Source organism: Maniola hyperantus, chromosome 16 (assembly GCF_902806685.2).
Source record: "Maniola hyperantus chromosome 16, iAphHyp1.2, whole genome shotgun sequence".
In the NCBI taxonomy this organism is placed as follows: Eukaryota; Metazoa; Arthropoda; class Insecta; order Lepidoptera; family Nymphalidae; genus Maniola; species Maniola hyperantus.
Window position 1 is genome coordinate 8987618 of NC_048551.1, and position 26146 is coordinate 9013763.

General features: G+C 35.3%; 1 protein-coding gene across 5 annotated transcripts in view; it reads right to left on the reverse strand.

Moving 5' to 3' along the window:
• Positions 1–11664: 11664 nt before the first annotated feature.
• Fas2 (fasciclin 2) overlaps positions 11665–26146 on the reverse strand; it is a 184984-nt gene continuing 170502 nt past the window's right edge. Inside the window, exons 2-17 of one of the 5 annotated variants that reach the window (XM_069503827.1) lie at positions 24340–24502; positions 23638–23798; positions 22777–22901; positions 22429–22569; positions 22215–22349; positions 21546–21853; positions 21024–21145; positions 20639–20789; positions 19798–19990; positions 19176–19450; positions 18948–19095; positions 18566–18758; positions 15194–15389; positions 14853–14957; positions 13971–13991; positions 11665–13675 (exon numbers count right to left, since the gene is read on the reverse strand). In XM_069503827.1, the coding sequence (XP_069359928.1) occupies positions 13546–13675; positions 13971–13991; positions 14853–14957; positions 15194–15389; positions 18566–18758; positions 18948–19095; positions 19176–19450; positions 19798–19990; positions 20639–20789; positions 21024–21145; positions 21546–21853; positions 22215–22349; positions 22429–22569; positions 22777–22901; positions 23638–23798; positions 24340–24502 (2567 nt within the window). In that variant the 3' untranslated portion in view covers positions 11665–13545. Of the gene's footprint in view, positions 13676–13970; positions 13992–14852; positions 14958–15193; positions 15390–15420; positions 17710–18565; positions 18759–18947; positions 19096–19175; positions 19451–19797; positions 19991–20638; positions 20790–21023; positions 21146–21545; positions 21854–22214; positions 22350–22428; positions 22570–22776; positions 22902–23637; positions 23799–24339; positions 24503–26146 lie in introns of those variants that run through there. The other 4 variants (XM_069503829.1, XM_069503828.1, XM_034976667.2 and 1 more) reach the window with 4 other exon arrangements.

Sequence of the window (26146 nt, forward strand, 5' to 3'; positions counted from 1 at the left end):
TAATAGCTCTATGTCTGTCACTAAATGCAAGCTATCTCTGTACTAACCAAATAGATGATGGCCACGACGGTATCTTCGTGAATTTAGGATAGGTGTTTTTTTAAAACCCTCGTGGTTTTTGCGGTCCCAGGGAAGTGAGGTAACTCTGTGCTTCGTCTTAATGAATTAAACGTATGGGTCTTGTAGACGTAGCAGACAGCAGTCAGACAGGCAGACACACTTTCGCATGAATACTTACACATACTTAATATAATTTAAGATAAGTATGCTGATCCGAAGGAGCTGTTGAAGAAATTCCACAAAACGATATTTCGCTAGAAAGCTTACTTGATAGACGTGTAGGTATCTTTACCAGATTTGTGGTAGCCACGCATAATAATATAGCGGCTTGATACAATTTAATTCTCTCATACCAGGCACTATTAATGATTCCTTTGATATATTATGCTGACGCTAGTTATCTTAATCAGTACTAAACATTGTTAGATAGCATAATAATAACAAGCATTTACGAGAAACCGCATTGAGTTACTAGTTAATACCCATTATTTTGAAATTAATTTACCTAATTATTTTAATAGTTAGGTAATTATGTACCTAACATCAAAATTATGCCTGGCAGCTTAAAGAGAAAATGTTGTTGTTTAGTATTATTTGAAACTAGCTGCCCCGGCGAATTTCGTACTGCCTAACAGTCGATTCTTTAATTATTATTTTAATACCTACTTAAAAAAATTCTCTCCGTAAGAACCATCCTCGTACTTCAAGGAATATTATAAAAAAAGAATTAGCGAAATTGGTTCAGCCGTTCTCGAGATTTGCGATCAGCAACACATTCAGCGATTCATTTTTATATATAGAGAAGATTATTAAATCATATTAAAGAAATTTTTATCACATTAAACTCCGCGGCTATACAATATCAAGAGAAACTATGTACCTTTCTATTGATGAAAACATGAGTAAGCTCGGTTTACAATTTTTTAATGTAGGTAGATAATTTTATTAAATAAGTACCTTACCAATATTATTTTCAGTAACACTTCGTTCTATTGCCTACTTTAATTTGATTGAACTACATTTTGATTAGGTCACAATATTTTCTAGTAAGTAGCATAGAAACTAAAGTTACTTACCCTTGTATCACATTCGAGCTTCTTAAAATTCAGTACAATACTGTATTTTACACTGTATCTCACGGCAAACAAGAGAAATAATTGCTTTTACACAATACGGCAATATTTATAACTAGCGACCCGCCCGTCGCGTCGCACGGAAAGCTAAGTATTACAATTTTCGTGGGGGTCTCTAATTTTTGAAAATAAAATATAGCCTCAGGAATGATGTAGATTTCAATTTTTTTGAAAATAAAATATAGGCGGACGCTTGCACCAAACCAGGCTTTGTGATGCAATATAATTTACGATATATCGTCTCGTGACCGTCACGTCAGAATTAAATACAGGATCTTCCGATGCCGCAACATTGTTAGTACAGTCGGCATTATTATGTTGGCACTCGATGTCTCCATTCTCCTCACGATTACGAACTCTTGAACATTTTGAATATTTTTTGACCAATAAACTAGCGATGAAAATTTAGGACTGCTACGATTTTCGGAATACAAAAATCTTTGGCTACCTTCCTATATGAAGTTTGAAATATTTTAACGATTTGCTTATTGATAGATTGTCGTCGTCTCAACCGTGAAGGGATTTCAACAATTCACTCTACGCACAGTGTTGATAGACCCTCAGGCCTCAAAATATTAAGTTGACAGACAACATCAAGCGGCACAAGAGTGTGAAAAGACCTACAATAAACTAATCAGCTATCGGCTGAAATCAGTATAATCAATCTATCTGTAGGTAATACATTATGTTAATAAATTACTTAGTAACATTTATATTTGTCTAAGATGGTATGGTAATTTTACAAATGAAAACGTTGCTAACTAAGTAAATAACTTATCGACAGATTACAGAGATTGATTATTATTATTAACTTCGGCTGTATCTAACGAAAGCGTAGACAATTAGTAGTATTATTTCTCTGTATCTCTGGTCTATATTCTCAGACCTGGGCGCGTTTGGAACCCTCGTAGCTTTAGTTTTCAGTTTGCGTAATAATTATCACCACTATATCTTACAAATCTACCACCAGACCATCAAAAAGAGTAATTTATTACCTATTTTGAATAAATAATTTGACTTTGACTTTGACTTTATTATGGAAAAAGATCAATCATATAAGTATAAGTCCCGCAAATTGCTAATGCGCGTGGCCGCTGTTTTAGTGACGTCAGCACTAGACTGAAGTTTCGATCTGATGGTATATTTTTATTAAAGCTGACGTCAAAATGACGTCATTTCGATGTAATGAGACATGGTTCCAGCGCAATAGCAATTTGCGGGACGTATACCTGCCTACCTATATTAATAGTTTCTTCCCTTCTTTGTAACTAGCAATGTTAATAAATAATACGTACTTACCTATATGTATAACAACGTGACAATCCTAACTTAACACCATATCTAAACGAAACGCGCGTTTATTTCAATAGTCACGCAAACAACATCTGTTCTACGATTTGACGCAAATATTCGGGCATTAGGTGAGATTTGGCCCATTTACCCGGTCAATTGGTTGACCATCTGCGTCGGAACGGTTAACACACCGATAAACGCCTGTTCACGGTCGTTTTATTTTTACAAACTCTATATTAAATTTAATATTATGTTCGGAATCAATGTACCTATCGAAATTACTGACACGACATACTTAAGGGTGACTCTGAGGTACTTCTAACTAATTTTGCAAAATTCGAGATGTTATCGGCCCATACTTCGGCTTGCTCGAACTTTTTTTCTACTTTTTTGGTACTAATTGGTATCATAATTTTGAAGTCCTTACCTAACTTTAAGGCCACATCGTCACTTTCCATCGCGTGTGATCGTGGTCAAGCGTGCGCCTATAATGAATAAAAAAACTATTCTTTTCCAGATTGTAAGATTTGATACAGAGACAGCTTCATCCTGAAGACGGACAAAGGCTCCTTTTATCCCGAATAATCATTTAGTTTTCTCGGGTTTTTAAAAACCTAAATCCACGGGGACAAAATCGCGGGCATCATCTAGCGATATAATAAAACAAAATAAAATAAAGGCTAATAGACTGAGGCTAACGTCCATTAAATCCGACAGTTGCAATAAGCATTGTTTCAGAGCGATTCGGACGATGGATTAATCAGAGCCCTTAATCAAAATGCATCAGCACGAATCAAGGGTGGACGGTTTTTGTTAAATAACCCTGACAGTGCCCTGACAGCTATACTTAGTAGGTAACGTTTTAATCCCAGCCCTTGTTTGTTTAGCCCGATAGATCTACCAAAAACAATCGTCATCATCATGACCACCCATCGCCGGCCTACTACTGAGAACGGGTTGCCGCTCAGATTGAGAAGGGCGTAGGCCACAGGCCAAGTCTGCCAAGCTACCCAGTCGGATCGGCAGACTTAACACAACTTTGAAAACATTATGGAGAACTCTCAGCAGGTTTCGTCATGATGTTTTCCTTCATCGTTAAATCAAGTGATATAAATAACTCTAAACATTTATAAGTGCGTGCCCGGGGTTGAACCCCCGACCTCCCGAATATAATGCTGACGTCTTAACCACTAGCCTATCATCGCTTTTACTAAATACAATCACTGTAATGTAATTAGCTATTCTTTACAATTTGATACCTGTTTTAAACTAAGTCCATGGAAACTTAAGTGGGATAATCTTGGATATGATCCAAAAATTAAATTAGATCCTCGACTCCCAAGTATGTCTGAATACGGTATTCAGCAGTGCTTTAATCTGTGTCACCCTTAATTGGCTTCTATACCTACTAAAGACACAGAGAGATCCGAAAAGAAGAAATTTTAACACTGGATCTCTTAATTATGAGATGAGATTAAACAGATTTAGCTGTCGAAATAAATGGCTTTAATTAAGGCATTGAAACACCATGGGACAAGGTGCTACGAATCTACAAATGTAATTCTAACATAATTAAGTATCTGTGATATTTACAGCGGCTGGTGCGTGATATACCTAGCTCAGTACTTCAAGACCAACCTCCGCTTCCGATGGCCCTTGAGGAGGCCAGTGAGGCGTATGTTGTCGGACTCTTCGAAGACACCAACCTCTGCGCCATCCACGCTAAACGAGTTTAAGAAAATCATGAAATGTCTTTAAAAACTTACTGGATTGCAACATAATAGGTAGGTGCCTACGTAAGAATATAGGTAGATACCTATACAGACGCAAAAGTTTTTTATTCAGAAAAAGGAGTGAAGTAATCCTCAAGTAGAAGTTAGGTATATAACTGTGGACACAGTGTCCCGTCAAGCGCGAGTGTTGCACTCATCACTCAACAAAGATTAAACTTTTTTGTACAGCTAAGCTCTGCAGTGCTGCGCTATTGAATGAGAGGGATTTTGGCGCCATCTTGCATTACCCCGACGGCCATGATTGATAAAATTCAGATACTTTTCTGTACGATATTGCAGTTTTTGTTTTATACTAGTTCTTTCGCAAGAATTGAGTTACTAAAATTATTATAGTAGTCCTTTGTTCTTCTAGAGTTGGAGAGGAAAGTCCTGATTCACTCAGTGACTAACCAAACTCTTCACCTTCTTCTTCTTGAAATTCCGTCTCCTATCGGAGGTTGGCAATCATTAGGGCTATTTGCACCTTGGACTCTGCTGCTCGGAAAAGAGATCGGGTACTCTCCCCGTACCATTGTCGTAAATGTTCTTCTACGGCCTGGGGGTCTCTTCACCAATCAGGCCAAACCCTTGAGAACCAGACCGGAACCCACAGGAGCGAAGCCATGGACGGTCGCTAGTCCCAGATAAAAGTGTTCTATGTCCGCCTGTAAGTATATCCTTTTAGCAGCCTTCCATCTTGATTAGTCCTTGTCATATATCTCTATGTATGGACATGGTACATGGACTATGTTGGTATTTTTATTTACATCAGTTATCACGTGTGATCAATCAGACGATAAATTGTCAACAGATTAAGTAAGTAGGCCAATCAGCTCAACTCAAGATTTAAACTCATCAAACAACTTAAAGTCTTTGAAACGTTAATTTCAACCACAGGTCATAAAAGCCTGTTGAATGTGACGGAAATTAACGTAGATCACGTTTCCATGAAACTTTCGCCTTATACCAATACAGAGTATATGTTTTCACTGTACCTATTAAACCCAATGTCGGTTTCATTACACAGTACACTGCTAAGATTTCCCGCAGGGCTGTATTTTATTACCCGCCCATCAATTTGTCATTGCTTGTCCAATAAATTTTTGATATCGGTCGCTAGCTTGCTGATCGAAATTTTATTATTGATGATTTTATTAGGTACATTCGAAAAAGTGAAAATATTTTGTAGCCATACCTTTACCGTCATCGCCATCTTGATCGATAATCGATAGACGTCCACAGCTGGACATAGGTCTCTTGTAGGGCCTTCCATACATCACATCATAGCGGCTCTGGCTACTGGGGCAGAGGGTGTGAAGAATCTTTGGCAGAGATTTCGCTGCCAATCTCGCAGTTATGTGTGTCCAGCTTAGTAATTAAAAATGTCAATTTTATCACCGATAAGTATATGAAAATTGGACTCCTCAAATTTTATTCATTACTTTAGTGAATGTCAATTTTATGACATGCATTGAAAAATTGCTTTTCAACCGCGTCGCATTATTCATATCGAAGTGTATGGTATACCATTGATCTATAAAAACAAGATATACAATGCTTGATACTATGCAAAATGTCAGCAAAGTGAGTGATACAATTGAGCTCTACAAGTGCCTACGAGTGTTGATTTCAAAGCTTTCAATCTTTTGTGTTCTGAGCAAATGTAGAATGTATACATTGTATATAAACCTATGAAAACATTATGAAAAACTCTAAGGCATGCATGATGTTTCCTCACAATATTTTCCTTCACCGTTAAAGCAAGTGATATATTTTAATTGCTTAAAACAACTTTACTGTTAATCTTAGACCGCATCATCATTTACCACCAGGTGAGATTGCAGTCAAGGGCTAACTTGTATCTGAATAAAAAAAAATAAAAAAAAACTGTGAACAAAAGTGACCGACATAGCTCAAAGGATTAGCAAGCTGAAGTGGCAGATCATATCTGTCGCAGAACCGACGGCCGATGGGGCAGACGCGTTTTGGAGTGGAGACCGCGTACCAGTAAGCGCAATGTAAGACGACCTCCAGCCCGCTGGACCGATGACCTGAAGAAGGTGGTGGGGAGCGGATGGATGAGGAAGGCGGAGGACCGTGTTTGGTGGCACGCTCTTGAAAAGGCCTATGTCCAGCAGTGGACGCAAACAGGCTGATGGATTCGTTGGGATTGGAAATTTACTTACGGATAATGAATTAAACTGGTTCGGGACCATAAAAACCTGCAGTATCAATGATGAATGACGATATTTCGATTTTCATCATCCATCAATAATGAAAAACGTAATGTCTATCTTTGGTACAAATAATCAATGGCATGCACACAGTTTTCTGGAAAGCGCAAGGGCTATTTTATCACCCCTGCAGGGGTTGTGATGGATAGCGTATTGCTATCGCGACGTCAATAGCTGCACTAAATTGATAGAGCACGTCGAGAAGCTATGGCGTAAAGTAATTACCGTGTGTGATGTGTTACTACTTACCTAGGTACTTAGTGTTAAGTGCAATACCTAGGAACATTGTGCAAAATAGATGCGACTTCGGAGAGGTAAAATTTTGAATTTGCATGCCTTTACATGTCACAGTGTCAAATTATAATATTGATTTTGTGAAACCCGCACCGGGTTCGCGCGGGGGCTGTGCGGGTGTGCGGGGCGTTCCCACCCCGATAACCATCTCGACCTGTTGCGGACTATACACCGTTAGTTTTAGTTAACGCAAGCACCGAAACAGGTGTCGAATATTTTAACATAAAAAATACACAAGTCACAAAAATTAATCAAATCAAATATCATAATGAAAGGGCTCGTCACCTGTACATTCTAAAACAGATTTTTATTTATTTTTATGCATACCTAATAGTTTTTAATTTATCATGCAAAATGTCGAAAATAATACCGTTCCTCCCCCCTTTATATCCTAAGTTTACCAATCGAAAATTCTCAAATTATTCGCTCAATAGAAGTTTATGTATATTTTACAAAAAATAAAACTAAATGCTCTAACTATCATAGTTTTTTTGATATTAACAATAAACCTCTAAAAAGTCTACAAACAAAGTTTTGCGGTTCGTTAACATAAGTGATTTTTAGCGTTCTACTTCTTAAGACTACGGAACCCTCGATGCGCGAGTTTGACTCACACTTGACCGGTTTTTTTATAATAATATTTGTCTTTAATTAATCCCACTTTCTAACATAAAGTTATATTTGAATTGTTTGTACTTACATAATTGCAGTTACAGTTTGAATTAAATTGGCTGGGGTTGACTGGGGATCATCTGCGTGCTACAGAGCTATTTTTTTGGTCTTATGGCAATCAATAACGAGTCACATTTTATACCTCCCATAAAGCATCGCACACACCAACGACTTCAGGACTTGCAGGATCTCTCGCAAAGATTTCACATATCAGCTGTTATAAAACGCTCTTTCCTAGGTAGGTAGGTAGAGCTGGTGTGGTGACGCCAGGGGTGATACTGACTAAATGATTTACTGATATATCAAGGCACAGCTCAAACTACTGGACGGATTTGGCTGAGATTTGGCATGCAGATAGCTATTATGACGTATAGGCATCCGCTAAGAAAGGATTTTTGAAAATTTAATCCATAAAGAGGTAAAAGAGGGATTTGATATTTGAATAGTCTACGCGGATGAAGTCGCAGGCATAAGCTAGTCTTACATCTCTATATATAAAAATTAATCGCAAAATGTGTTGCTGATCGTAAATCTCGAGAACAGCTGAACCGATTTCGCTAATTATTTTTTCATAATATTCCTTGAAGTACGGGGATGGTTCTTACGAAGAGAAAATTTTTAAAAAAAATCCTGAAAAATAATCGACTTTTAGGCGGTACGAAGTTCGCCGGGGCAGCTAGTATAAATATAAATTGGAAGTTTCTCTTTAGGAAAGTAGTAGTATATCCTTCTCCTGGCTGCCAAATCCCTGTGCTTACTACATCCCGATTGACCGTGAAAAATTAGCTGATAGACAAACAGACACACTTTCGTATTCATAAAAGTATGGATATTGATTTTGGTCACGATTCCCGACTCAGCGACGCGACGTGCGCAGTAATGTACCAACTACCTTAAACCTTCCCGATTGACCGTGAAAAGTTAGCAGATAGACAAACAGACAATGACTTCTACATCATATAAGTCATTGCAAACAGACACACTTGCGTATTCATAAAACTATGGATATTGATTTTGGTCACAACTCAGCGACGAGCGCAGTAACGTTCCTACCTACCCATGCTATAGTGTATACGAAACTTTAGCACTCTCTGTATTCCAGCGTAATCCCTGTCATCTGCTACCGAGGTAATTATTTAAAAGGGAGCAAACATAAGCCCCGACGCGTGTCGATCCCTAATTGTTGCGTCCGATAACCAATAAGGGTTGTAGAGGGTAGTGCGAAATTAGTTCGGACATGAACATTGAAAACAATATTTCTTTTATGAGGACATACCGACCTACTGAATTTGAAAGGATTTCAGTGCGCTGTTGCGAACACGCGTTTCAGGCGCGATTTGCGGGAGAATGACAGCTACACTGTCACGATCGCAATCACCTCTGATTGGTCGACTCTCGCTCACTATTGGCTACAATGCATTGTTGCAACAAGAATCGCACAAATTCAGCCAATCAGAACAATTGAGATTGTAATAATGATTGATACCGGTTTAAGACAATCGCCCTACTGGTCTACGTCCGCGCCACTTCTCCATACTCGAGAAGGAAATATGACGTCCGCGCCAATTTAGGATGAATAAAATAGGTAAATATTTTGTGTCTAGAAAATTAAATCAAGAGACTTGCACTAGCGTAACTGAAAGTATAGTAAATTCAAACTTTTAGGTGCGCAGGTTTATTTGGCAAACCCACGATCAGTAGGGCAAACGCCCGTTTCACAGCTTTTTCCTCGAGCAAAGCTTTGCAAAAGCTGCAACACAGGTGATATGTTGCACTGATTGTGCTCAGCTCGATCTGGTGGATATTTTTATTTTTAATTCATTTTAAGACCCTCGTTGGAAGAACCCCTACTAAGTAGACAGACGACATCAAGTCGCAGAGAGCCGCTGGATTCAGGCGGCGCAAGACCGTGGCGTGTCTATGTGTTGATAATGATGATGAACGTATTTCAGTAAAATATGGAAACATACTTACATAGCAATATTATTTAACGATAAGATCGGGGATCTATCGATAAATAATCCGTAGTTTACTGGAGGTCTTTGTTTGGTGCGTTAGTGTGCGATTCTATCATCTTTCCAAATACCGTGTAGAACTAGATAGAGCACGCTTAGTTTCCCTATAGTAAGCGAATACATAAATTACATGTCCCAGGGTGCGTCGTCGCTCCTTCCTCAAAACGTATTAACCACAGGGATTGACTGCACCCCGATTGAGAAGCGTGACATAGCTTTTCAAAATTCTTAGTGTTGGCTATTTCACCTTATCTATACAAAAATAAAGATCAACACTTTTTATTTTTTGGCTGATTTTAGCCAAAATTAGACTAATTTTATAAATATTATCATAATTAGACTTATTTTACTAATGAATAAAAATTCAAAACAAACAATCGTTAATCAAGACGTAATGTAGTTACCTAAAAGATTAATTAATGTTTTAGGTTACGGTATAATGAAAGGTAGGTTCCTAAAAGATTAATTAATGATGATGCTTCATGCCCAGGACTTCGTTCGTGTGAATTTAGGTTATGAAAAATCTCGTGGGAACTCTTTGATTTTCCGGAATAAAAAATAGCCTGTATGTCTCTGTAATGCAAGCTATCGCTAGTCTAAATTTTGTTAAAATCAGTTAAGCACATGGGTTGTGAAGAGGTAACAGACAGACAGACAGCTTAAGCATTAATTATATCGATATGAATTATTGTGGACCCCACTAGGTGGACGGACGACATCAGACGAGTCGCAAGGAGCCGCTGGATACAGGCGGCGCAAAACCGTGGCGTGTGGAAGTCCCTATAAGAGACCTATGTCCAGCAGTGGACGTCTATCGGTTGATGATGATGATGAATTATTGTGGATTTAACAGAGATGAAACCTGTAATTTTATCGATACCTAAGTTTAATAACATCACTATTGTTAATAAGTGAATAAGTGTTGTTGCCCCACATTTCGGCTATTGTTATCGATACGGGCCCCGTCTGCTCATGCGCACCCCCTAAAAGATTACAATATATGACAGGAGCTCACATTAAAAAGCGTGTGGCCATTCATATTATGACCTCTATTGTTACACTAACAAGGATAAATCGCCTGTTTTATTTTTCTTCTGTATCTTCTTTTTTAAGCTTGATGGATTATTAAAATTAATGAGGAATTACATCTCTATTCACGCGTACCCTTACTTTTTGTAGGTAATGGTTTATTGAGTCACAACAAACGCCCACATCATCACTGAGTTTTAAAACATTTTTTTATTAAGTTAGTCTTTAACGGCGATCTCACCTGGTGGTAACTGATGATGGAGTCTAAGATGAAAGCAGGCAAACTTGGAAGGCGTATGGCAGTTTCATTAAACCCATACCCACACCGATACATCGGTTTCTACGCGGTATCGTACCGGAACGGTGAGCCCGTTCCGATACGATACCGCGTATTGCGAAGCTGATTAGTAATGGGCGGGGCACATAGTTCGAATAACAGATAGACATTGGGGTGCTGGAATAACAGACGACCTAAATCCAGTCGTAGGGAGCCGCTGGATTCAGCTGGCTCAAGATCATGGTGTGTAAGAGACCTATGTCCACCACTGGACGTTTATCGGTTGACGATGATGACGACAATACATGCTGAGCTTTGGGAACAGTTAATTCAAACTATTTACCTATAGGTACTTACTCAGAATTTGTATTAGACGAAAGACGACGAAGACGATGAACGAAAGAAATTCATAACAACTGAAACTCAGCTTTACTCACTTTGGCATAGCTCTTTCGTGCTTTCTTTTCATTATCTATGTAACTAACAATCTACCCATTTCATTCATTCGGAAAAATAAGAAAGGTGAATAGATCTATAATATAAAAATAAATCACTAAATGTGATGCTCATCGCAAATCTCGAGAACAGCTGAACCGATTTCGCTAATTATTTTTTATAATATTCCTTGAAGTACGAGGAATGGTTCTTACGGAGAGACAAATTAAAAAAAATTTGAATCGACTGTTAGGCGGAACGAAGTTCGCCAGGGCAGCTAGTATAAGATATTGTTGAATGTTGCTTATCCTACTTAATATTATAAATGTGAAAGTTTGGATGTTTGTTACTCAATCACGCAAAAACGGCTGAACGGATTTGGATGAAATTGGAATGGAGATAAATTCTGATATCTCTATACTTATTGGGTAGGTAAATAAAAGGAAAATGTATATTAAAGACATTTATTTTATAAAAAATGCGCATTCTTGCTTGTCGTTACAACATCATTTCTTTAACATATCATTCAAAGCTGACATAGATTCACGAGGCTTATTCCTATATGTAAATAGTGTACCTACATAATAAAAGCTTTGATAATTATTTGATATTTTTATATAAATATAGGTATGTAATTATGTGCCCCAAGCTCTTTGTACTGATATCAGCTGGTATCGCAGTAATCAGTGTATAAAGGCCTTAATAATAATTAGATAGGTATTCAGTTCTGTGGTGAACCTCATACTATAAAAAGTTTTTGTGTGTAAGAAAACATGTGACTCAATTTACACTATAAAGTATGTCTAAAATTGTGAGATTATAAAATAATGATCAAAATCTAAGGGAAATAATAAATGCACACAATAATCGGACACAATATAAATGCATATTAATAAAAATATTAAATTAGAATGAAAAAATACAAATATGAAATTAGGAAATTATGATCAACATAATTCCTTGAGAAATATGTAAGTAGTTGATACGGTGTACATAAACTTTTCGAATATTTTAAAGCGCTGGAGCTGCCATAGAGCAAAATTGTTATTCGTGCCCATTAAATCGTAATTAAACGTACATTTTCCACTAGGTATGTATTTTTGATCACTAGTCCCTGAATTATTAGTATAGTTATTTTCTATGACTTAAAATATGATAAAACTGATATAAATATTGTAACTAAAACCTATTTGGGACCCGTTAATGAAATTAAAGGTAAGTTTATCTACGGTATGCTTATATAATTAAAAACAAATATTAACTACAACAATGTTTCCACATCGATGATACATGTAACCATTATATTATTTAAAATAACGTTACAAAAAGAGAAATAGATGAAAGAGATCTTGCCATAGCAAATACCAATTCCATTAGTGTAAGTAATTACAAGCATAATGTATCTCTTACAAATATTCTTATTAACTAAGTAGGTATAAAAACATAATATCTATATTTACAAAATTATAAATAACTTATTTACACGACTTACTATACTTATAAATAACAATGGTGCGACTAATATTCTGCATTTGTTCACAAAAAAATACTCAAACGCATTGTATCTATCGTAAAATTCTAAAAAGTGAGAACGCAATGAAAATGTAGAGAAGTAGGTAATCGATTGCAACTGTCCGTATTATATTTTCAACGAAAAAATTTTAAGTTTAATAATCTTGTGACTTTAAAACTATTCTAGGTAGTGATATATACAATCAAGCCTGAGCTTTAATACCCTCATAAAAGTACCTAATTTATCAAAGGCACATTTTGTACCTCTTGAAGCAGTATTCGACTTGAATAAATCTAAGTCTTTTATTGTGATATAAAATATCATAAAGAACAAATATTATTATCTATTCAATGAGCGAGATGACGTGTCTTTTTAAACAAAGATAATAATAGGTATAATTTATTGTAAATCAATATTTTAATTTCTATTTAGATCTAATTATCTTGTGATATTCACGGCCGTTTATGAAAACGTCTCTTTATGCTTTTAAGAGACTTAAGAGAGGCATTAGTGTTAAGTCCGATATTGTTTTTAATTCTGATTTTTGATATTTAAATAGTATTCGGCTCTTCAAATATTAAGTGTAATAAAACGCAATAATGCTAATAACGCACTTAATAATAAGCGATATAATTCGTCTTTTGGCAGTTTTAAATACTGGTCGCGCTCATCACAAATACACAAGCTTTAATACTCGTAACATTAATCCCATTATATCCATTAATAGTCACGTTTCGAATTAATTTGCCCGTACTCTTCCACAGACATCAATATCTATAAAAATAGATTATTGTAGCGTGATTCATAAGTCTCATGATTTAAACAGCAGAGTTTTTACCAATAATTGGCCCACCACTTGTCGCATATACTCGACGTCCATCGAACTCGACTGACGAATTCCTTTTTATGCCGTCGTCCCCAGTATCTTTGAGAGGTTCCTTTTCGTCTCTGTTAATAATAAATTGAAAATTTTAATATTCTAAAAGGCTAATTAACTACGTCACTTAAAAACTATGTTATATTTACAGAAAAACACAATCACCAATCTGAAAACTTTACAAGTGACTATTTTACAGTCGTTGTAGTGCCTGCAATGCAGTAGCGTCTAAAAACTAGATATAAATTGCAAATCAAACTTTTGACAATATTAGCGCAAATAAAAAAGGCATTTGAGAAACAAGCAGTTAAAATTTTTTCGTCAAGGTGCAGAAAAAACTCATTGTAGAATATTAGTATATCTTACACTGGCGTAGTTGGAATATAACTACAAGTGACCGGAATGTGGCAGCGTGTAGAAGATAATTTTACTTTATTAATAAAAGTGCATATTATTTAAGTAGGTATATTATCATAAATAAAATATGATTAAACGACAGGAAATAACAAAAGACAAATAGGATGACATAAAGAATATAAAGGGTAAAATATTTAGCCGTACTGACTGAAAAATGAACATGTTATGAAATTTGTCGTAAGAGATGTTCCAGGTATTCGATTACTACAACTATAACGTTAAATTTGTTTTTAATTTTTTTCATTAAAGTATATTAGCCATGTTAAATCACTAATATTCCCCTTTCCTCTCCAATTAAGCGTCAGGCTTGTGCTAGGAGTAGGTACGACAATAGTGCAACGGGCGGGGTTTGAACCGTCGACCTTTCGGTTTTCAGTCATCTATACCGGTTGAGCTATTGAGGCTATGGTACCTGTTCATTTGATTCTACAAAAAGTTAATAAAATGAAAAAAGGTCATACTAATGATAAGAAAAAATACTCCCACGAAACTTTAGCTTCCTGCTTTCTACAAATTTTGTGAAATAATATTTAAAACTCTCATGTTGAGGCTATAGTACTCTATCTAAACGCACATTAACTAATACCATCGACTAATACTGATATATTTACAAAGGCTTAACGCAAAGCTTACTTGTGTCCAAAATTTATATATACAAATCGGTTGGCCCCAGCGAAAAGCATACATTTTAGATCACCTACGTTAATGTCAAAATACTCATATTTGTATAAATTATGTTTATCATAATTCTCCTCACGAGGGCCAGACCAGATCATAGCATCCGCACACACAAAAGCATGCAGGAAATCGTGGTTACACGTGATGCCTTACGTCGGAGTTGACACGAGCTTGACAGGCGGCGGCAGGGGCGCGGGGGATGGTGGCGCGCGCGGCTTCGTGCTGCAATAAGGGAGCGGGAAGCGCCAACCGTACAGACTAGCGGGCAGAAACATCTCTCATCGACACTAACACTTGTTACGGATTGGATAAAGGAGAACCAAAAGGAAAAGGCTAAATAGGTAACAAGGAATTTTGATAAAGTAATGTCGATGATGTGCATAATGATAATTTAAAATCTGATTGTGTTAGCACAGAATATGATTTTAAAGACATAAAAATATACATATTTTTAATAGAATTAATCTAACATGGAAACGGATCAAAATAATTACCTTCCCAATTTAGCTTCATCGTCTGAATGTTTTTTGACCCGCCGTCCACAAATTGTAGCAATAACACCTTGTCGTCTAAAGCACAGTAGAAGGAGATCAACAATGATGAGGCAGATAAATACGCCAGCCAATGCTAATCCAATTATAGCTCCACTTGATAAAAGATGCGGGGCAGCAAATCCAGAACGTTCCACACCTGTTGAATTTATATAGTTGAAAAATATATTCATTAAAACACAGAAGATATTGTAAGAGCAGTAAACCCAGATACAAAATGATGATAACAATTATTTAAAAACTTTACTGAAAAAACGTACTTTATAGTTTACTGCCCTTTAAGTTAGTTTTATGCATCATATTGAAGAAGCTGAGTTTGTTAGGTGAAACGATAAAGATTGTAACAAATGTTCTGATGCTTATAATAAATAATTACTCTAAATATATACATTTATTACAATCAACAGTGGTGAATAAGGAGTGCTTTCAGATTTAAGATATCGTGCACCCAATCACCAACAAATTATTTCCAACAGATTGAAATAGTTCAAAAAATAATTTTTGAAACACGAAAGCCCTCCATCTGAATGAAATGGGGTTTGAATGTAAATTAAATACAGAGAAAATGTCGATAGCGAAGTAATGATGCATAAACATAATTATATTGTATAGTAACAATAAAAGAAAGAAAGTAAAGTTGTCAAGATGCAAACATTCCAAATAACTTGAATTGACGCAACATAAATTTTCAAACCCCATGACAAAATTTTGAATCTATAACAAGCGATATGGATCTAGTTACATATAAAATAATATAACAGGAACAATCTATTCATAAAGTAAAATTCGATGGAAATCTAATAACCATCACCGTTAAAATAATTTGGGGACGCTTACTGTGTAATATGGAAATTTTTATTTGTAGTTTGAACTCTTACTATCCCAAGAAGCACAAATATAACCGCATTAAAATAGTTTCGATAAAAAGATTATCATTTACTTTCAAACTACAAATAACTACTAGCGCTATTTGTTTTTCATAAAGAACATTGGAAGACCTATTAATAACAGTTAGGTAAATAATTGCAGTAAAATTATAATCTCTTTCACTATTCTACAATTTGCCAATAGACAAATTTACGTCCGTAAACTTTAAATATAATTATATCATGCTTTGAAGAAATAAATTTTATGGATTAAAAAATATGGGCTAATTAAAAACACGTCTACTAAATAATTAGATAGTTTTGTCATCTATTACGTAGTTCTAATCTAAGAGGGATTCATATGTAGTAGAGTATATTAATACAGACCATGCGAATGGTTTTAGTTTATTCAATATCGGAAGGGTGTACACAAATCTAGCTTTGAGAAGGACATGCAGTACATTAATTAGTACATTCCAAGGGAAGTGTAGCAAGTTTAAACTATGTAACATTATTAATATAAAATATATTTACCCATAATTTGATCAGGGCGACACAAACACACTTGTGAAAGAACATTCGAAAGGGGTTAATGCATTTCTTGATAAGCATCTTGACAGCTTTCTTTAGAGGGATATTATTAATCTATACATAGGGATTTAATAAAAATCTAGAACTTTTGGGTACATACTAATTAATTATCATTAACAATAGGAGGGTTAAGGTTAATGTGAATGAAGCTGTACAAAGTAGGTAGTATTTGTAAAATACTACGATTCGTATATTTGTTTAAATTCTAAAATATTACTTTATATTCTTATGATCAAAGTAAAATTGCTAAAAAATGTAAAACTTCATTCAACTTAACAAAAAATGTATTTAAAATCACAGACTTTTTCGATTTTTATAGTATTTATTTTTTCACATTGGTCAGTTTCATTCCGATTTCATCACAATTCCAACTTGACACTTAGATCTTTTCTACCTAACTACACTTAAGTCTATTTCTCTTAATAGCTCAGCAATATTACAATATCAACCATCCTCTTTTCATTCATTAACTTCATTTGGACGATTTTCTCTCGTAACATTTAATTTATTTAAAAAGATCTTACTAAAATGAATAAAATAGTCATCAAAAATTCGTACACAAATTTCTTATTCTACATTGAGAAGTTTATATCCTATTACATTTATTCCAAAACATGGTTTCCTTTTACATCATGGCAGTGTTAATGTGTTTGCCAATTAACTATCTACTGTCTATTTAGAAATTTAACATCATAAAGTCTTTAATGTATTCTACACTAACAGGAATAATTTTTCGCAATTTAATTCAAATTAATTCGTGATAAATCATTATAATAATATGATGACTTTATATGCTGAGATGTTTTATATCTATTTATACAGCAACAAATTTTATCACATAAACTCCTAAATAACAGTCGTCTTTGGACTTATTTAGTTTAATAAATTGTTTAATGTCTAATATGATATTTTATATTAGAATATATATAATAAGCATTGTAACTAAGATGTCCGTACTAGTGTGAGTCCATCGGAAAATGCTTGGACTTCCACTTGGGTTACCTAAAAATATTTTAGATAGCATAAATAATAATATAAATATAGTTGATATAAATTTGATGAACAAAGTATGTTAGTTATCTACAATGACGAATAAAAAAATTATTAAAAATGTACAAAAGCAATATAACTTACCATTAAAGTAAAACAACTTAAAGTATAAGATCAGATGCCGATGGGTACTTGAAGTTAAACTCAAACGCATTACATAAAACACATGCACTAAATAAATTTTTAGACACGCTTGTTAACTAATTAATCAAATATGTTTACCAGTCTTTTCAAGAAACTGCAACATCAACTGATATTTTACACATAATGTTAAAACATATAAAAACTTAAGGAAACCTAAAATAAATCTATAAAATAAGAAATTAAATTATGTTGTTGACGTTACAGTCTCAGCATTCCTTTTTTTTCTAGTGGTTCTCATCATTAATTAAGTCAAAATTGCACAACTGTGTCATTTTATGCAACATTTTAATGCAAAAGCTTAAAGCTCAATCGTAATAATTAACTCAATATAAAAATAAACTTAAAACTGATAATACAATCACAATATAATAATACCTTACTTTTTAAAATAATCATATAATATTGTACTTTTGTATTAAATTAATTAAAGAAAGAAATATAAGACATGGCTAAAGAAACGTCTATGATAAGCACTGAGATGAAACTGAGCACTGACCCAAAGTGTTTATATTTCACAAAATCATACGAACGAGAAGGGATGAAAATAAAACTATAACAGAAGACATAGTGAGGTATGCAGCGGAATCTTGGGGATCGGGTGCAGTATAAACGTCGTAGAAACCAGCTCGGATTGGTATTTGATTATGTTCTTGGCTGTACTCACCGAGAGCGGTCTGGACATAGAGTTGAGCTGGTTGAGAGAATCCAAGAGCGTTGTGGGCCCGAACGTGCATTCGGTATCGAGTATCCGGTCGTAATCCTCGAATTTCGTAACTAATCGCTTCAAAAGATTTCAACTCCTCCGTGAAGCATTCGGATTGGGCAGCTACTTGCCATTTTCCATTAACTTTCAAGACCTGCCAGCAAATTCATGGTTTAAATAAAACGCCACATTACGAAACACACAAAATTAATATTAAATTTAAATAAATAAAATAAATAAATAAACTTTTATTTCAGGCATAGTACTAATTTAATATGGGTAAACAAACGTTCTAAATACAATTTCTAAACCAAAAATAAAAATTAGCAAATTATGTACTTACAGGACAGTAACTAACATCATACATGTCAATCGGTTCCCCATTATCAGCAGGTATTTTCCACTGCAGTTCATATCTGTCTGCATATTTTCCATGAATAAGAGATTCTGAGCTTATTGATTCTCTCCACTTTGGCTGTTCAGGCGGTGATCTGCAGAAAAATCATTAGGGTAGAAAAAACTTTAAGACCAAGAAAAACTTGGTTGGCAATTTCTGGTGAATTATTTTTACCTTCTGGGCATAATAACTGTGACAGGAGCGCCCCAACTGCCAACCCCAACTCTATTGATAGCTGCGAACCTAAAGTCATACGTAAACATAGGTCTCAAATTCTCAACAATGTACAGAGAATTGGCAGACCACGTTCGATTCATGGCAAGATTCCAATCAAAGTTTCCGTTTTCCTTAAATTGTACTGTGTAAGCCTCTATTGGAGGACCCATATCTTCAGGCGGGCCTACTATATTGAATGAAACTGAGGTGGCCGTAATAGTATCTTGTTTCGCCTGAAATAAACCGAATAAATAAGAATTCTCAATACAATCAATCATCTTATTATTAGATATCATTTTACGTTTTCTATTTATGTTTACTTTTTTGTATTAATTGGCCATTATACGGGAGTTTTCTTTTTTGCTCGCAGGGTGAAAATTTAAGTTTTAAAATTAGATCTAAGGAGCCATGTCATCGATTTAAAAGATTAAAAAAATCTCATACAGAGGTCAAGAATCACACCCGCATATTAACTCAAAAAAATGTTAGTTATTTAATTGTTACCAATACAGTGTTTTGTAATAAATACTCGTAGTAAGACCTAGAATTACAATTTTTCCGAAAATTCAAATTTTCTTACCTGTACAACAGGTCCTGGAGGAAAGGCTTGTCTCAGCTGGATAATGTGCTCTGCTTCACCTAGAGCATTTGTCGCGATACATTTGTATATACCATACAGACTCGCATCAATTGGTGTTATTGTCACATAACTTATAGGACCCGAACCGTATATCCTGACGTGTGGCGTTTCCACTAAATCATATTCATGGAACCTGAAATAATAGAATTAGCATTAGTGAATTACCTGTGATAATATGACCAATAAACATGAATTATTAAATGAAAGAAATTTGGTAAACTGACCTAAAAATATTTCACTTCATCATCGTTATAATCAAACCATCTACTACAGAATACGGTTCTCCTCTCAGAACTTCTCAGAGGGTTTAAACTGTGTTAAGTCCGCCACGCTGGCCGAGTGCGGATTGGCAGATTTAACACACCTTTGAGAACATAATGGAGAACTCTCAGACATGCGGGTATCCTCACGATGTTTTCCTTCACCGTTAAAGCAATGCACATAAGTCCGAAAAGTTAGAGGTGCGTGCCCGAGATCTAGCCCCCAACCTCCCTAATAGGAGGCGGACATCTAATTCACTAGGCCATAACGTCGAATATCTAAATATATAAAAGGAAAAGTGACTGACTGACTGACTGACTGATCTATCAACGCGCAGCTCAAAATACTGGATGGATCGGGCTGAATTTTGGCAAGCAGATAGCTATTATGACGTAGGCATTCGCTAATAAAGGATTTTGGAAAATTCAATCCCTAAGGGGGTGAAATAGGGGTTTGAAAATTGTGTAGTCCACGCGGATGAAGTCGCGAGCATAAGCTAGTTTCATAATAATTCACTTACTTCCATTTAATTGTAGCGTTAGGAATACTCTCAGCAATACAGCTTATATTGACAGGCTGCGCATTCCAACTCCAAACTGGTACATTATTCATGTGTTCGAAGGAAGGCCTAAACTGAACAGTTAAATGGCCATTCTGTCTTGCTTCCCCACCTGTAATGATAATAGCTTTAGAATTATATTTTGTGGTGATTACTATTTTTACTGCAATAAATATAGTTGTAACAACGGATATCAATCGATTGCGATTGTTAAGCAACATTTACCCTCATCAGAGTCTGTCTTACTGACGTAATAAATATATTATTTGTGTTTCTGCGTAAGTAGATAGGTCGAGGAATAATAATAATCGGTCGTCTTGTATGGTTAGCATTTTATAGACTATACCTTCATTTTCAGCAACGCATTCGTATAATCCGTCATCGGTACGGTTCAACTTTGAAATTGTTATGACAGCACTCGATTCCATTTGATCCCCAGTTTGACGACTCATTGTTTCTACAGTGATCCTGCAAAATTTTGTTATAGTTAGGTACCCATACAAAGTGTTAGATAATGTCCGTCACATCCCGGCAAGCGGACATTAGGACCGGTGTGTAGATGACAGATGTACAAAAAAAATAAGCTTTGTAGCATGATACCCGTGGGAGATATGGCAACCCTGGTTGTGGAAATTAACTCGTAAAAACACTTCTGTGAACTGGAAGGATCGTTTGAGCGATATTCAGGTATCAGAGATAACGAAAGAATTTAACTATTTGGTACTACATAACTCATTTGTCATGTTACATGATTAATCAATCTCGCAATTTTTGATATGTATTTAAAATTATTTAGAAATCACGCTGTATATCAAATCAATCAATTTTATAAAAGAAAAGAAAAACAAACAAGTAAAATTAAAGTTACCTTCCATCATCGTTTGGACCATTCACGAAACGATCGGTATTGCTCAATTTCCTAAAGCTAATCCTAGGCACCGGCCGTCCTGTAGCTTTACATTCCAATCTTCCCTCCATATTTTCAGCAGCCGTGGTATTGAATAATTCAAATATTCTCGGACGAACCAAAACTTCGACTTCTATTTCAGTTTCGTTGTGGCCAGCCTGGTTTACAGCGCTGCAGATATATTTGCCATAATCGCCAGCTTCTACTCTATCGAATGTTAGAAGCCCTTTGATTTCATCTACACTGAAGCGGGGAGTAGTGCCTAAGTTCTGTAAAATTATATTTTGTTTAAACGTAACCAATAGTTTTAAAAGTTTTCAAAAAAAAATCCGACTGCGGTTTGCACTGCATATTTCTCAGCCCGCACATTAAAGCGCACAAAACACGCCATTTTGGTTTTTAAGATTTTTATTTACCCAGTGACACTCGCTCCATTATTTTACTAATCATTTATCAAAATCGGTTGAGCCGTTAAGTAGTTACGAGCGGACATAGTTACGGACATATCTACATTCAGGTCAATCACATAACCGTCCTTTTGGATTTCGCCGCAGTGAGTGGGGAAAAAATAATATACTTATTACTTATGCATAGAAAATAAGGCCTTGAGTTGTTTTCTATCCATATTACCTCTCGTGTAGAAGCTTTGATCCATGAATAAGTTGGTGGAGGTTTCCCTCTAGCTTTACAAGTGATCGAGGCTGTTTCGCCTTCTTTTATTTCGACTTTAGTTTCACGTTCTTCCATTTCTGGAGCAGTGTATACCTAAAAAGTAACATTGATTAAAATTTTGCATAAAAATTGTTCAAACAGAAGTACTTATTTAATTTTTTTGTAAAATTACCTCAAGTTTGATATTTCGTTCCGATAATTCTCCAGTTTGTATAACAACGGCTCGACAAGTGTATGTACCATCATCACTTTCTTGGATATTCTTAATCATTAAGCCATTTGCATGAATAACGTATCTATCACCAGTTACAATCTACAAGAAAATTAAAAATTAACGTCCAAATAACATATGCACTCTCGTCCCTCAATGGTAAGACAAACTTGCAATCCGCTTATAACTTCTAAGCTTTTAATGGATTTTAATACTGTATTCACTATCATTCAGAACATAGAATATTTTAAAAAGAATGTTAATTTAGTGTTACCATACAAAGGGCGAAAAAAAATTTATAATACTTACACTAGTTCCTTCTTTAAACCAATCTACTGAGGGTGCAGGTTCGGCTGTGACTTCACACATTATTTTAAAATCCTTTCCTTTTGTCGCGTATTGATTCTCATTAGCATTTGTCCACGTGATGGCAACTAAAAAAATACTACATGTTTAACAAACTATGCTATTTTATGAGTACGTATGATCTGATTATGCGTTTTCAGTGACTACCCGCAATATTGTTTCAATATAAACTACGAGTAGATACAGTAGGTACCCCATAATTTTTGTCATGATAAAAACACGAAACTTTATTTTCCAAAAAAAGAAAAAGTGAAATTGGCGTTTGGACTAGTAATGCAATTTAAGGTTGGGCCCATAGTAAAAAAAATTATAATGATAAAAATGATTCCTTTTCGGGTTAGAACCCGTTTTCCAAAAGACCTTGTTAACGCCAATTTGATTTTAAGAGTTCTAAAACATTGGTACTGATTCTGAGCATAACCTAGTTTTAGAGTATTCGCATCCTCTTCTTACTAATGTAATATGAAAAGGACAGACGCAGTTTGACAGTTTTAAATTTAATTTTTAGATGGTAAAACCCGTGATTTTAGCGCACAGTCGCGAGCCTACTGTTTAAATTTGTAGCGTGCACTAAAATTTAGAGTCTTTGAATGTAAGCATTGCATTACTTTTAGCATTGTTAAAAAGAAAAGGATGCAGATACTCTAAATTTAGTTTAGAGAATGACAACGGAATCGGTACCATTGATCTAACTTCACATTATTGTTGACAGCATTGTTTTCGCGAACATTCAGGCTCTACTACATAGTCGATTCAGACTACATAGTCGGTGTTGTACATTGATAATATATGTGAAACCAATACCGAAAGTTTCCAAAACCACACTGGCGCTGAGCGGCATGTTTGTGTAGGTCGCTTCGCACGTGTAATTGCCTGCCATTGCGGTGGTGATGGACGATATGTACAGGTACTGGAGCTGTTTCGCCGGCATCGGTTCCGTGTAGATCTCGGGCCTGGTTCCGGCTCTGGTAAGTAAAAAAAATAAAGGATTAAAAACACAGGGTTGGGCAATGTACAAATAAACCAACCGACAGAAAGAAACAGTAATTATTTTGCTTATTAGAGTGGATCAGTCGTTCGGGAATTAGGCGCTAAATGCTACTATTCGTAGCAGTCAACTTTGTAGACGGTTTTATGTTCGTAGTCTAAAAACGTATAGTACGCGGCAGAAAATAATGTATATCGACATTTAGAAACAGATTTCGGCCTTGTAGAGCGTTGTCTCTGTCACTCATATCTATGTGACGTTTTGGCGGTTTCAACGACAGTGACAACGCTCCACAAAACCGCTATCTCTTTCTAAAAGCCGATGTACATTATTTTCTGCCGCGTACTGTACATCCAACTCGTCCGCAAAGCAAACATCAACGGATGTATGTAAGTATGTTCCTGGCCTAATACCAAATAATTTAATAGCAACTAGCAAGTTCCCGTTTCCAAAAGGAATAAATTTAATGCTCCCTTGTCCAAGGTAACCATAAACAAAAAGTTTAAACGAATACTAACGCCGCTTCCTTTATAATGAGTCCCTTGGGATCCCTCCATTGCGGCTGCGTGACTAGAGCGGGATCGGGCGCGTCGGCCTGGCACGTCAACACCACGGATTTGCCCACGGCCACAGTCTGTTGCTTTGGCATCGGGAATATTCGTAGAGTTTGGGACGAGCATCCTGCGAAAGAGAAGCATAGGTTAGCAAGCATACTATGATAAAATTTCGATTATCATTATTGGTACGATTTTGTTTAGGATAAATATGAAAACGGTACGTACAGTCGTGTACGGTAGGTATGGTCATATTAATACCAATTCGAAAAAAATGTATTTATTCGTATAGACTCAAACGACTTATTGCTTTTAAATGGTATCTAATCTTTACCTAGACCTGTTTTAAAGCTAAGGTTGAAAAATTAATCTTATTTTTTGAATTATTTACAGCATCAGTTTTTATTTTAATACAAAAACTTAATTAGGTCGGTTCGTTTCAAATATATGTATTTCTCTTTACATTTATTCCGTTTTGTTTTTCTTATATTTCCAATTTAAAAAAAATCAAATGGGCCTTTTGCAGAGAAAATTGGCAATTACATAGGTACTTTTCAATTATATTTTGTTCCAAACCAGAAATTACCTACTCTTGAATGCTTGGCATCGAATAAAATCAATTGGGCATTACATGAACGTAATTCATAAACGAAATTCTAATAAAGTATATTTTGATTCCTTTAAGTTTAACTCTTGTTTAACTCAAATTAAAGCCTCAAAGGGTAAAACTCTTTAATTACCTACGTTTACCGCAATTTATTCAGAGGCACGTGACATTTTCCTACTTTATAGCCATTAGGTAGGTAGGTAGGTAGGTGTTCTTAATTAGTCGATTTCGAAGAACAAGATTGAACAGTTATACTATAAAATTTTCTTATGGTGAATGTATATTACGGGACGATACGCAAATGTGCAAGAGTAATTACTTTATCATAATATGTATTATTATTATTTAAAGTACTCGAACTTTCATGAAAATAAATAATACCAGCTTTTGCCTGTGACTTCGTCCGCGTGATATAATTTATAAAAGAAACTCGGGAATAACGTAGCTATCGATCAGTGAAAGAACTTTCAGAATCAGATTATAATAAGTTCCGGACATTACCCTCCTACACCTCAATAATATCCAACTGACCAAACAGAACAGCTGCAATGACGCTACTATTTTATCAATTATTTATTTATTGGTAAGATATACTGGTTACATGAACAAAATAATATATTGTGGCCCTCGTACAATATAATATCATTGAAAATAAAGCAGATTTTACAATGACAGTCATGTCCGCGACTAACATACGCAAAGACAATATGATATATTAGTATGGGGGGAGGATGACTTTTTCTGATACAATACACGCTTGTCATACAACTCAAACCTATAATCTTGTACACCATAACCATCACAGTATACTTTTATTGAAATATCGTCTTTATTATTAAAGCTATAAGGATAGTATACTTTAGGCGCATAAGTAGGTAAGTCAACGTTGCACACTGTACTGTTTCATTCCATGAACGCAACAAGCACATGGAATTTTTTACAGCGCTTTTTAGGTATGCAGCCTGCGTATGGGGACCCCTCCTTATCCCTGAGTTTTCCCAACAATCTGCGCTCGTTGCATTTTATACGAAAATGTACGAAAATACTGATATACATGACGGTAGATAACTACGATAAAAAATATGAAGAAGCGTTCGTAAAATATATAAATGCTGAGTTAATTTTGCGTTTTAAGAGGTATTTTTCTGATTTTCCGCATTCTAT